The 12,861-nt window shown below is 44.9% G+C and overlaps 2 protein-coding genes across 3 annotated transcripts; one reads left to right on the plus strand and one right to left on the minus strand.

The window, feature by feature from the left end:
• Window positions 1–187: 187 nt before the first annotated feature.
• Window positions 188–2,459, minus strand: LOC128301145 (ATP-sensitive inward rectifier potassium channel 11-like). The gene is made up of 6 exons (XM_053037478.1): window positions 2,449–2,459; window positions 2,126–2,344; window positions 1,845–1,975; window positions 1,581–1,780; window positions 540–1,493; window positions 188–468 (listed from the first exon to the last, which is right to left on the minus strand). The coding sequence occupies exons 1-6, from the start codon at window positions 2,457–2,459 to the stop codon at window positions 229–231; spliced, it is 1,755 nt and encodes a 584-aa protein (XP_052893438.1). The 3' UTR covers window positions 188–228.
• A 955-nt stretch (window positions 2,460–3,414) lies between these two features.
• LOC128303954 (trithorax group protein osa) lies at window positions 3,415–9,937 on the plus strand. Of its 2 annotated transcripts, none has more exons than XM_053041059.1 (8): window positions 3,415–4,395; window positions 4,520–5,259; window positions 5,338–5,593; window positions 6,025–6,521; window positions 6,591–7,412; window positions 7,481–7,580; window positions 8,240–8,386; window positions 8,560–9,937. In XM_053041059.1, the coding sequence occupies exons 1-8, from the start codon at window positions 4,188–4,190 to the stop codon at window positions 9,330–9,332; spliced, it is 3,543 nt and encodes a 1,180-aa protein (XP_052897019.1). In that variant the 5' UTR covers window positions 3,415–4,187; the 3' UTR covers window positions 9,333–9,937. The 2 variants fall into 2 exon arrangements, with proteins under 2 accessions (XP_052897019.1, XP_052897020.1); XM_053041060.1 differs by having other exon boundaries at window positions 6,112–6,521.
• The last annotated feature ends 2,924 nt before the right edge of the window (window positions 9,938–12,861 follow it).

Below are 12,861 nucleotides of genomic sequence, written 5' to 3' on the forward strand. Positions count from 1 at the left end.
CTTGTGTTGTACGATTGTATCTAATCTTGGCTGCGGAGACGTAAGAAGCGGATTTAGGATTGTTCCAAAGGTCGATAAGATCTTCTCGCTGTGTGGGAAGCACATGTCTACGAAATGGATAATTTGCTCTTAAATGTTTTCTAACGCAAGAACAGGATTTAAAAAAATGGTTTACAGAGTTATTTTAAATATACAGCCATTTTAGTGTTGGAGTAATGTCCTTCGATGTTATGCTTTTTCGCTGTTAGGCACATTTGTTTCCACGGTAAATGCCACCTGTTCGCTCGGTATGCTATCGTCAATAGCAACGGAAACAGCTTGGCTGTCTTTCAGTGAATCATGATATGATTTGCCACTCTCAACACTGGGTGCCTCTTCTTCTTCTGCTTCCGAGTACACATCGTGGAAGCGTACGAAGGAACTTGGGTTGCTGCGCAGTCGGGAGTTGATTTTGGAGCGGAAAGATGCCTAAAATGTAAAAGAGCAAAATACTGCAAATAACATACTGCACTTTTGTACAACAGTTTCCTTCAACTTACCCCTAGTCTGCTATCATCATCCGCCATAGGATACATTTCACTTCGATTTTGATCATTGTGCAGCTCGTCGATCACTTCCTCCAGCTGGCGCGCACTGCACAGCGGTGTGTCCACTTCATCCATCAGATCGAGCTGCTCGTTCATGGCCACGTAGCATTCCCGCTCCGGATCGTACTCGATGATGTTTTGAAACCGGTGTCCCCACAGGATCTCCACCGGCAGATAGGAGGTGCGTGCCTGCGTACTCTGCCCCGTCGTCATCGTACTGCCAGTCATGGTGATCACTATTTCGAACCTGCGATCAAGCAGATCGGCTGCCGATATGTCGTACAGTGGGCTGTACCGATCGATCACGTGACACACGGTGATGGGCCACAATGGCAGAATATGGCCGTTGTTCTGCAGCCTAAGGCGCGTTTCATATCGTTCGATTACGCTAGAACCTGGATGTCGTCTCGGTTCAAGCATGATCGCCGTTAGTTTCGTTCCAATCACGTGCTGTTGTTTGTGATCGCAAACACGAAACACCAAGCACAGCTTACCATCACGCATGCAGATAACGGCTCGTTTGCTGAACTTCATCTCGCAGGATCGTTTTGGCAGGCGGATCATCTTAGCGTACACCACACCGACCATTGCTCCACCGATCACCATTCCGAAGATGATTTGTATCAGCAGCAGAAAGAACGCTTCGGGACATTCTTCGGTTGGGACGATAACACCGTACCCGGTGGAGACTTGCGTTTCAACGCTAAATAATAGAAAACCGGTAAAACTGGACGTTCCCTCGACGCACGGTTTATTGCCATCGCCAAGCCGTTCGCCCGTGTTCGGATCCTTCAGCAGGTCACCGTGAGCATACGCGATCAGATACCACAGGATGGCGAAAAAGATCCAGCTGGCAACGAAGCTCAGCACAAACAACATCAACGTGTAGCGCCATTGTTCGTCCACCTTAAAAAGGGAATATGCAGATATGGATGCATATGAATGTAAGTACAGAGAAACGTCCAGCAACTCCGCACTGGAAAACGATCCTACCAACGTGGTAGCAAGGTCGCGAACGAACCGAAGCGAGCGTTGCGGCAGATGTGCCAGGTGAACGTTGCCCTCGCCCTTCTTGTTGACGACTCGCCGGGCTTTAATGGCTCGGGTTCCTTGGTGCTGAGGATCACGTCGTATCCGGAGACTCTGCAAACTGCGTGCACTTCGTATCGTAATGGGAAACTTTGGTTCTGTATCTAGCGAAGAAATGAAAGCGTGTTCTCATTCATTGAACGAATTAAATATCGGCTTCAAAATCACCTGTTTCCGCATTGAGCATTGATGCAGGCTGATCAGAATGACTGAAGGCATCTTCTGCACCGAGATCGTTAATGATGTGCCGATGTTGCTTATGCTCAATTTCCGACTCGGAACTGGTGTCGTCTTCTATCCTATTAGGGGATACATTAGACGAAACACGTTATGTAGCAAAAGTAAAACTGATAACAAGCATGAGAAAGATGTTTGAAAACAATCGCCCCTCCCAAAAACATGCCTCGTCCATGCGTCATTCAGTGGAATGGTGATTCTATTGCACCTACCATAGTCTATTTCTATCGAAGGCTGGCCGTCGTATGTGATAAGGACTACCGGGTGTAGACCAGGAATATCGCTCGTTATCGTAGTCCACTATCTTGATCGGTCGGGAGAATCGGTACTCGATATGTTGCTGTTGTTGCTGATGATGGTGATGATGTTCCTGCACCTTTAGCCAGTTCTTTCGTGCCGAGTAGGGACTTCCGGTGAGGGAATTCAAACTGCTGTTGCGGTGCGGGAACACAGTTGTGTTTTGAAACAATTAATCTTCGCAGTGATTGTGTGGAAACATTAATAGCAGCACAAAGAGCTGGAAAACAATACTTACTCTAAGCTCATTTTGAACTATACACACTAAGTGGATACTAACCACTAAATTCGAGTCAACCCGCAAAGAGAGCACTACCGGTCGCGAGCAGTTGACTTTCCGATATGGTTGCAATTATCTATCGAAATAGCTGGCGGGCGAAAATGATTCTCAACCACGAACCCCCCTTTATTATATCGATTGCAGATAAGATAGAGTTAATGTCTTTTGTTTTGCTGTGATTCACGAGACATGTGCGAATCTGTTAGGGTATAATCAAGAGATTCCAGGAATTGTTTAACATGCGGTTAAAAATAATGGCAAAGAATGATACTTCTACGGTAACTATGTTTTGAAACAAGATGGCTTTCTGGGTTGTTTTAGAATTAGTAATTTCTTTCTGGGAATTAGTAGTGCACTACTACACGCCAGGTTTACTACAAACTTGTGAAGAGTTTCTTTTCCTTCGGATGCTTTTTAACTATTGTAAGTATTCTATTTTCCGAAAGCAGTACAGTGGGGGTAAATATACAAGAATTATAGAATAGGGAAATACTTAACTTTTTTTAAAATTTTCTCACAAACAGCGTGTTCGAGCTCATCTGTCACCCGTGTGGTTGATGTTTGGGTCCCCGAACTGTCAATTGCGTTTAGCGATCACAGTGGTATAGTATTGTAAATAGAAAAGAAGCAGATTGTTTTAAAATAAAACTGATGATGAAATTAGAACCTGGTCACACTCAACCCATTGGTGTATTGTGGTTTCGTGTTGTTAAATCAAAATTAAATCAATTTAGCGCGGCAAAAAGTCAATCCGATTGAGCGAAATGAAACCTCGTTGATGTCAAACTCCACAGCGATGCGGGTGCGTGCGTGCATGTGCGTACATCCCATAAACACACTGTGAAAAAGAAGCTAACACCATTTTGACAGATCGTCAGTATTTTTGCGAGAAAAGTTGATTTTCTTCTACGCACGAAAACGCAAGCTGCAAACAGTGCTGAGTGCTTTCCCACCTGAAATAAGTGCAATATTGCAAGTGCTAATGAACCATTTGCACCTGTTAAGGAGCTGGCTCATTGTGCGTTAGCTGTGTTTGGGCGCGCTAGGCGGTTCCCGGTTGTTACACGATTAGGTGATTGAGGCGGTACTGTTGATGGTGATGCCCTCCCGAGCGTTGCTGGGCTGAAATGTGTTTTTGTGGCAGTGATTTCCGTGCACCATAGAAAGCGTTTAGCATTATTTACACCCCGCAATAGGTAGTTAATGGTGTGGCTAGGTGTAGCTGCTGCGAGGGCTCGGTAAAACCAGTGGTACAGAGAACGTGTGTGAAGTTCGATGCAAACAGCACAGGATCATCGTTGGTGTGTCTATTGTGAGGGCTGTTGTTGGCTGTAAATCAGATGTGTTTATGTTGTGTTTCAATTGTTCCATCATTGTGTTAGATGCTTTGAGTAGAATGAAAATTAATCCCTTTTTGAGCTAGCCGAACCCGATAAGAAGTGCATGCAAAGGAAGGAAGAGCTACGACGGCAAAGGTGAACATATCGCTTGACACAACTGGCAGCATCCTTGTTGTGAGGTTTCTCTAGCAGTGACGATAGAATTGGCACGCGCCATACATTCGGAAAGGTTGATGTAGTAGATCGTGTATATGATGGCCGTATTTGGGGAATACGTTGTGTACGAGAGTCAAAGCGTGTGATCTAACGTGTAACGTGTTATTGTACAGCCGAGAGCCATCGGAGACCGGAACAGAAATGTCAACAAAAACAGCTACAACCACCACAACGGTATCCGGGCGAGGTAGCAGTAGCTCCGGGGAGTTTGATGTGACTTCCTTCGAGAAACGGCTGCGAGATCTGAAGGATACACAGGACAGCATCCAACATCTTTCGAGCTGGTGTCTTTCGAGGCGGGCACACCATAAAAAGATTGTAAGCAGTTGGCTGAACGTGCTGAAGCAGGGTAAGCTGTGTGCAACGATATGTTGCCGAATTGGATTTTGATTGTATTTTCCGCATGCTAGATTGGAAAACGAGGCACGCACCTGGTGCAGTTTGTTAATGTTGTTAATCAATTTCCATTGCAGTAAAAATCGAAAGCAGATTAACGCTGTTCCACCTGGCCAACGATGTGATACAGAACAGCAAGCGCAAAAACTACGAGTACGTCGATAGCTGGGGAACGTACCTACAGAAAGCGACCACGCTGGTGAGAGACGAAAAGGTGAAGCATAAGATATTGCGCATTTTCAAAATTTGGGAAGAGCGGGAAATTTACAACGAAGAATTCTTGAGCGATCTGAACGGTTTGCTGAGCGTGACTACATCGTCAGCCAAGAAGCTGCAGCAACAACAGCAGCAACAACAGCAACAACAGCAGCAACAGCAGCAACAACAACAGCAGAATGCATCCAGCTCGAACCACAGTGGACCGACACTCGCGACTGGTCCGACGAAGCTGACTGAAGCGAAATCCGTCGTCAGTGCGAGCAGTGCCCAGCTGGATGTGGACGACTATCAAGCCTCCTATTTGGTGACAGCAGTGCGGGAATGTGTCAAACACCAGAGCGAAACCGATCACACGTTCAAGGGGCTGAACAAAAAGCCCCATGTCGATGTGGAAGCGGTAATGAACTCCATCAAGGGTAAGGACCGTACGAAGGTGGAAGAAGTCGAGCTCGAAATCGACGAACATTTGGCCCAGTACGAGAATGCGGTGGAGGTCTTGAAGACGGAACAGAAATCGCGCCAGGATTTGCTGACCGTACTGGAGCAGGCGAGTTCATTCTACGAGAACCAGCGAACGGAAGTAAAGGTTGTGGTGAATGTAAGTAATGCGATCCATTCGTAATGTTTCTATTCGTGTTGTTGTTTCCACTTTAACACCCGTTTGGGTATTTTCTAGGCCTACCGAAACTTTGGCAATCGGCTGAAAAGTATGAAAAAGAAGCTGGACGAGCTGACGGTTACCTTACCGAGCCCGATACCATCACCGGACATTAATGCTCCGTCGCCGGTGCCCTCGGATGGTGATAACATTTTGCCAAGCGAGGACAATTACTTCCAGATGCTTCAGCATCATGGCAGTTACATGGGCGGTAACCTTTCTTTCGACATGAACGACTTCACCCGCAGTGATTCTCCGATGGTCATGAACAGAGGTAGGTGAACACGGGGAAGGTGTGGTTTAACGCGTAGATAGATGCATCCTAGACATTGGAACCCGTTTTGCTACGGTACTAAACAACTTAAGCGATTGGCCTTACTATCCCAAATGATCAATATTGTATGTAACAACTAAGCATCACCCTAAGACTGACAATCAGGTTGAGTTGTTCTGGTATTATGAAAAAGTGCAAATGCATTTTAGTAAAACACGGATAACACGAATGCTCAGTAGCAATAGGCAGGGGAACGGAATAGCACCAAATGCACTCATTAAAGCACATTGCTATTCGCACACATGCTAAATGGCTCACTTTTTGCTCATAAAGCCGTGTTCTTTCATGTTTCTATATTCCCCTACTTTTTCCCTCTTCTATCTACTACTAAAACATTGCGGCTTGTCCGGATTTGCACGTCGAACCGGCAGTACAACCGATTCAAGTGATACATTCGCGTAAGGAACAAACGGAAGGGGTGAACGATTTCCTGAAGACTTTTTTCCCCGATCCATCAGGTTATCACGGGCCTCCGACGGGCGCACAAAACATGTCGACTGGCGGCGGCGGGGTAGCGCCACCCTCGCAACCACCTCCGGGCATTGTACCGCATCCGATAGGACCGTACGGTGGTGGCGCGAGTGGTGGTGGTAGTGGTGGCTTTATAAATCCTTGGACATCCTCGACACCACGTGGCCCACCTCCGGGAAGAGGAAATAATGGTGGATATGGTGGCAACAACAGACCTCCACCGTATAGCGGTCAGCCGATGGACTATGGTGGCCCGCAGCAATCACAGGGCGTGGGACGCAATACAGGATCCGTTTCTCAACCACTACAGCCACCGCCACTACCGCCTATCAACCTGGATACTTCGGATGATTACAACTCGACCTGGAATATGTCCATGGGATGGGATGGAACGCATGTAAGTGTACCGAGCAGGAGACGTTTGTGTTTCTTCTTAGTGGTATTAAATGTTGAAATATCTTCCAAGGACTCCTCCGGTTTCCAGAGCTTAGATGCTCCAGTCTCTCCGTCCCACTACGATCGCAAAGGAATGAACAATAGCGCAATGCTGGTAGATTACGGCGACGGCAGCAGTGGTGATGGTGGACTGATGCAAGACGTTGACCATCGGCAGCGGTCGAGTAATTTGTCGATGCCACCGTTCGCGAAAGACAAAGGCCGCCTTGCGGATGTGGACCATAGGAATTTAATCTCACTCACCGGATCGCCCGGCGGTCCGCCACAGCTTAAAGATGTGCACGATCTGGATGCCATGGACGATAGTTCGTCCTCTAGTAGCATGCCGTTGGCAGCGATTGGCCATGGTATGCACAAACGGAAGACGGCACCTCCACAACCTGTACCTGCACCGAAGGTGCCATCCAGTGAATCGGGCGGGAGTAGAACTTCTATTTGGGCAGCCCATGGAAATGCATTCTCGGCACCGTCGAACGATATCGATCTGCGGTTGTTGCCACCGTCCTCTTCCGCTGTGCCATCGGCCCTGACCGTGATACCTACGATGGGTGAAGATTCGGATGGTGCCTCTCACAACGATACCGGAGACGACACGAATGATCTCGATCTCGATATGAGGATAAAATCGTTGGAAAAAACGATCACGGCACAGTATGCGAACAGTGCAGCGCATAACTCGATACCACATCTCTCCATCGACAGGCTCGGTGAGCCGAACGACGGTGATAACGACGACAGCGTACAATCGGTAGAAAGTGTGACGGCCCGTGATGAGGGTGATTTGCCTTCTCTGCAAACGCCGGTTTCACTGCTAGAGATTGACAGCTTTTTGGTAAGTTTTGTTTAGTTCAATAACCTGCTGGATGTACTTATCGAATGGTTTGGTTTATATTACCGTAGCAAAACTTTGAACGTGAAAATTTTGAGGATTTTTCGAAACCACCAGCATTACTGATGAGCAATCAGACAGAATCGTCCCAGTCACCACCAGCTACCTCAGGTAATTGTTTGTATAATTTGATGTAACGAGCTACAAAGGGTATCGTATTGTAAGTGTCAAAATGTGTGTGTTTAGCGAAGAGAAATCGACACTAAAGCCGATGATGAAAAACTAGATTCGTATTCAAAAATATTCCGAACTGGAATCTGATATCGAATCTGGAGTCAAATCTCAAATTGAATCCAGAGTCTAGTCTGTAATTGCATTCGAAGTCGAATCCGGAATTAAATGAATAAACGAATCCGAAGTTGAAGTCCTATCTCGACTTCAGACCGAGCTCGTAAACCGATATAAATCCATCCATGTTGCAGAACCTCCAAATCAGTTATAGTATGAAACACTCTTCTGCCGATACTTGTTTGGAATGGATGGATTGTGGATTGTATCTATAACTACATGTATTGTACAGTTTAAGAAGCTTGCTTGATGTAATACCCGCAAATAGTTCGCCAGGAGATCGATAATCCCTGTAGTACTTTTAAGGTTTACTTTACTGCATGGTGTCGTATTAAATAACTGTTTTCGAAGAGTGTTATGAGGAATTAATCTTTACATGTTTATTCCGTAATGTAAGAGGAGAAACATAAACGTGTATCCATCCATTTAGTACGTATAGAGCGTCACTTGTAAGGAGTTTTGAATTGTTCCATTCCACACAGAGCATTCCGGTCCGGTGGTAGGAGATGTAAAGAGAAATCCTTCGGACAACACCGAGAGTGTGGACATGGATCTATCCGACGAGGAGAGCGAAGTATTGCAACAAACTCACCAAGAGGGAGATAAACATTCACCTTCACAGTCCACAGGTAAGTCGAAAAAGCTTAAATCACTCGCGTAGCAAAGTGAATATGAACGAAGAGAATTAAAAGATACTTATAGAAGCTAGGTTCGGTTTTTGTTTTTTCCGTTTGATACCTCGAGTGTATGCTTTTTGTCCCATTTTTCGACCAACATCCGTTGTACAATCTTTATATTTTAGTCTCCTATCATCATGGGGCCGACGAGGGTAGCAATGATACGACATCAATGGACGATTCTGCTGCCAAGGACAACCAGGAGTGTGATAACCCGTTAATGCGACTACCGATGAACAGTGTGGCCAATGCCAATAATAATGGTGTTGGTGGCAGTAACAACAACAGTAATGGCGCTGGTGGTAATAACCAAACGACCCCGTTGCTGCAACGACCTCCATTGTTACCGGATCCAACGTTTCCACCCGGTGCCGGTCCGAAGTGGGATTTACCACCACCCAACCTGATGAGTTTACCGACGATGTTGGGTAACTTTAATGCAGTGATACCGCCGCCACCGACGCCCGGTGGGCTCGTGAACAAACTCTCCCAACCACCGCCCGGTGCCGGGCAAATATGGGCCGATCAGCCACCTCCAAACGGCCAGGCCGATGTGGCCAACCGGTTCGGTACACCGAACCGTCCACCACCTCCGCTTCCGTTTGGTTCGGGCAATGGTGGCCAGAAGGTGGGCGGTGGCAATTTCCGTGGTGGCGGAACGCCTCGTGGAGGGCGAGGTCATAATCGAGCACCGTACTTCCGTGGCGGAGGATCGGGTGGTATGCGTGCGAATATCGTCCCTGGGCTGATGATGGGTGGTCCCGGTGGTGGTCCTTTCGCGGGACCGGTTGTAGGCGGTACGGGGGGATCACCGGGAATGCGCGGTGGATATCATCGAGGCGGTGGAAACAAATTCCGTGGTGGTGGCGGAGGAGCCAACAACCGTACCGGTTGGTAACGAGGTTTATGAATGTGTGTGTGTTGTGGAGAGACAAAGAGAGAGAGAGAGATCGAGAAGGACAGGAAAATGAAAGATGATCGATCGCATGAGTGAACTGAGCTATGGTAGATAACTTTAAGACGCAGCTTTTCCGATGTAAATGGTAAATAACAAACAATGTAATGGCATACATTGTCGAATGCGATCGTATGCACCGATTCAATACCGGAAAGGAGCTATATCGAATATAAGTGTTGATAGTGGACATGGAGCTAGGCACTTCTGTGGAAGCACTTCTGTAGGGATTGCAAGGAAGGAGTAAAAAACAATTCATTGGCACAGCCGTGCCCAACCGCGATCGATTGTCGTACAGGGTTCAGAGTTGTAAATATGACTGAGAAGTGTAGAAATGGCAAAAAACAAAACGTATATATTTATCGCAATCCAAAACCAGGCTATAAATTGACGCGCAGCATATCCTACCGATAGGGGTAAGCATATGTAGATCGGAAATTTGTTCGAACTATTGGGCGATCTTTTTTCCCTTTCGAAGGCGATACAAAGGTGTTCGCCCCGCGAAGTACAGAAAAGTATAGATTGTAAATCTAAAAATATGCACTTGCACTTGCATCATAAGCGATTTGCTACTACTGGCTGGTAATGGGAAAAGAAGAACTCCTATGGGAATGGTTTATTGAGTGAATCGAAAGCATTGTTTATGCGGATGTGAGTAGCTTTGTCAGGCGGCTATTTGTCGACTCAGTTTGCTCCAGGTGCGCCAGTAGCATATTTCTAACAAATTTGTATTACTGATATCCGAGTTAGAATTGTGTTTCCACCCCTTAAATGCGTTTCAATGAAAGTAGCATTTACCGTTGTTGGAAGCGTTACTACATTATTCTTCATAAACGATCAACGATCATCATGATTTAATCGCACGAATTGTTAGATTGGACTCAGTGTGGTAAGATACGAACTGCCTTTTGTGTGAAGTTCTGTACGATCACGTAAATTTTACTAACCACACATATTACACATCGTTAAAACATGGGTAGTTAATATAATACACGAAATGAAATAAAACTACAACAAGTAAGGGCATTAGTGCTATGTAATCTGTGTGAAGTAAACATGTTTGTAGTGTTGTAGGATTAGAGAAAACAAAACGATTAAATTCATTTGAAATTCAAACTCGTTTATTCGCACTGTCCTCCTTGAAATGTAGACAGTACACATATATCTATGTTTTAACAAGTGTTTGAAAGATAAAAAACCAAAATAAATTGAACTGTGTTGCATTCATGAACTTACCCCGGTGGCTAATTCCGTTGGTGGTTCGTAGGTTCTCTGCCGTCGCATTGAATTTGCCAGAGGAACTAGGAACAAGTTTTTAACTCTCTTTGTTTTACGTTCTTATCCCTTATCGTGTGATGTGTTTTGAATTCGATATATTTATTTATTGTATTGCGTACAGCAGAAACACGCACCTGTTTTATTTCATGTGGATTTACTTTTTCTGTCTTATATTCCACTCGATTATAAGTAACGCCTACGTTTGAGTGGATTACGACATGAATTATGTTTGTCATATGTAGCCAAAATGATGGCTCGGCATAGACAAGATACTAATATATTCCTTTTAAAGTGTTTTTTTAATAGTGCCCTGTGTTTTGTTTTCCTTCTTTATTTAATTTAAATTTAAAATTGTGTTATGTGTGAAGCATTCGTTTCTTTTAGTTATGATTTTAATTATTTTATGTTGTATTTTATTATGATAGAATGAATGAAATAGTAATTCATTCATGCTCAATGGGACACTACAAAAGCATATACGGAAATACATTTTGATAAGTCCGAATTTAGACTAAAAAAGAATTTTAGATATTTCTTTCATAAGCCTTTTGTTAAAGGTTTTTGAGTCGTGCAGCTAGCGCAAATCGTGAAACCGTGCGAACCATTCACGCAATATGCACTTCCATAGTTGTTCGCTTTTGTCTATTTGGCTCACTGCCCCGTCTCGCATAACCCGTCCATTAAAATCCAAAAATGTAGAAAATGCAAACCACTCATCTTCGATGCCATACGGCGCGCGGCAATCGATCTTTTATGATTAATACTTTTCTGTACTTGCGAGGGCCGGTGAATCGCTGGCTTATCCTGCGTATTCCTGCCCCATGCGGGAAAAAGAACCGGAGCCGGTGACAGTAAAAAAAAAAAACAGTCGATAAATCATACGTTTTTCAATACGCTGTGCGTTAATCATGAAATTGTAGGTGTTATGTAGGTGTGTTTTATCAGGAGGAACAGGAACTATATTGTACAAAAAAAGTGTTAGCAAACCACTTGCTAGGAGAGAAACACGGTTAGGCATAAGTTACACAGTACGCTAGCGTTATTAGCAGGATTAGCTGTAGGCGATCCGTTTGAAGAAGTATGTAAAGATTTGTTTTGTAAGGTAGCAATCGTCAATAAGGTGTAGAGCGTGGCGCACTACTAAGGTGCAGCAAAGCAGTGGTGGTAGTAATCATGATCTCCAGGAAGTACAGCACACGGTTGACGTGACGAATTCGAAATGGACAGAAGAGGGGACAGAAAAAAAGTCGCATCACATCGTCATCAACGAATGAACGAAGCGAAAACAATACATGACCAGATGAGAAAGTGATGAACCAGGGCTGCGGTTGTAACTACATCGATCCGAAATTACTAATAATATTACAACCATGCATCGGTCAAGTTTAACTCTTCCGAATAGATAGGCTCATCCAGTTTCATGGATCTGAATCTGGTGTCTGCACTATGTACAGTTATTATTGATTTATCATTCGTCATCATGTGGTTGTTGATCATCAGAAGAATATTAACGACAAGAGATAACACTAATTACCTTCCAACTGCCCGCCATTTTACCATTCAATCGTTAAACAGCAGTTCCTTGTGAGGATTAAAACCATTTTATCAGTTAGTAGTTAGTAGTGACTGACAGTGGAGGATCAATCCCCTTGGAGGCCCAGGGCGGAATTATAGTTGGGGCTTCTGATTTTAAAAATGATGAAGGAGGGGGGGAGTGGTGCATAGCAGTCTTCGATCCATTAGGTGCAGGGCCACGAGAGTTGACAAAATGCTGACAAATTTGTCAAGTGACAAAATCAGCTTGTCAACTGCGAAAAACTACTACATCGTTGCCACACAATTATTTTCAGATTTCCGATACCATAAGAGCATGTTTTTCACGATGAAAATGAATGGAATAAATTTGTTCATCACTGTTGCATCAAACCCGTGAGAGCGATCGCCAGCGCAAGTGAGATGGATGAAATGGGAAGTCTCCCTCATCTCTCGCTCAAAATTTCCGTCGGCTGGTTCGAAATTCCTTACAAAACCAGCTGTTTTCAGATTTCTGAAACCAAGAGAGCATCCAAGCCATAGAGGTAACATCAATTCCCCTGCAGCGTGCATATTTTGTCACTTGGGCCATCACTACGCATACCATCAAACTCATGAGCACCATCGGTTGTGTAAGTGAGATGAAGTGAGATGAACTGAG

This window comes from Anopheles moucheti, chromosome 3 (genome assembly GCF_943734755.1).
Source record: "Anopheles moucheti chromosome 3, idAnoMoucSN_F20_07, whole genome shotgun sequence".
NCBI classification, from domain to species: domain Eukaryota; kingdom Metazoa; phylum Arthropoda; class Insecta; order Diptera; family Culicidae; genus Anopheles; species Anopheles moucheti.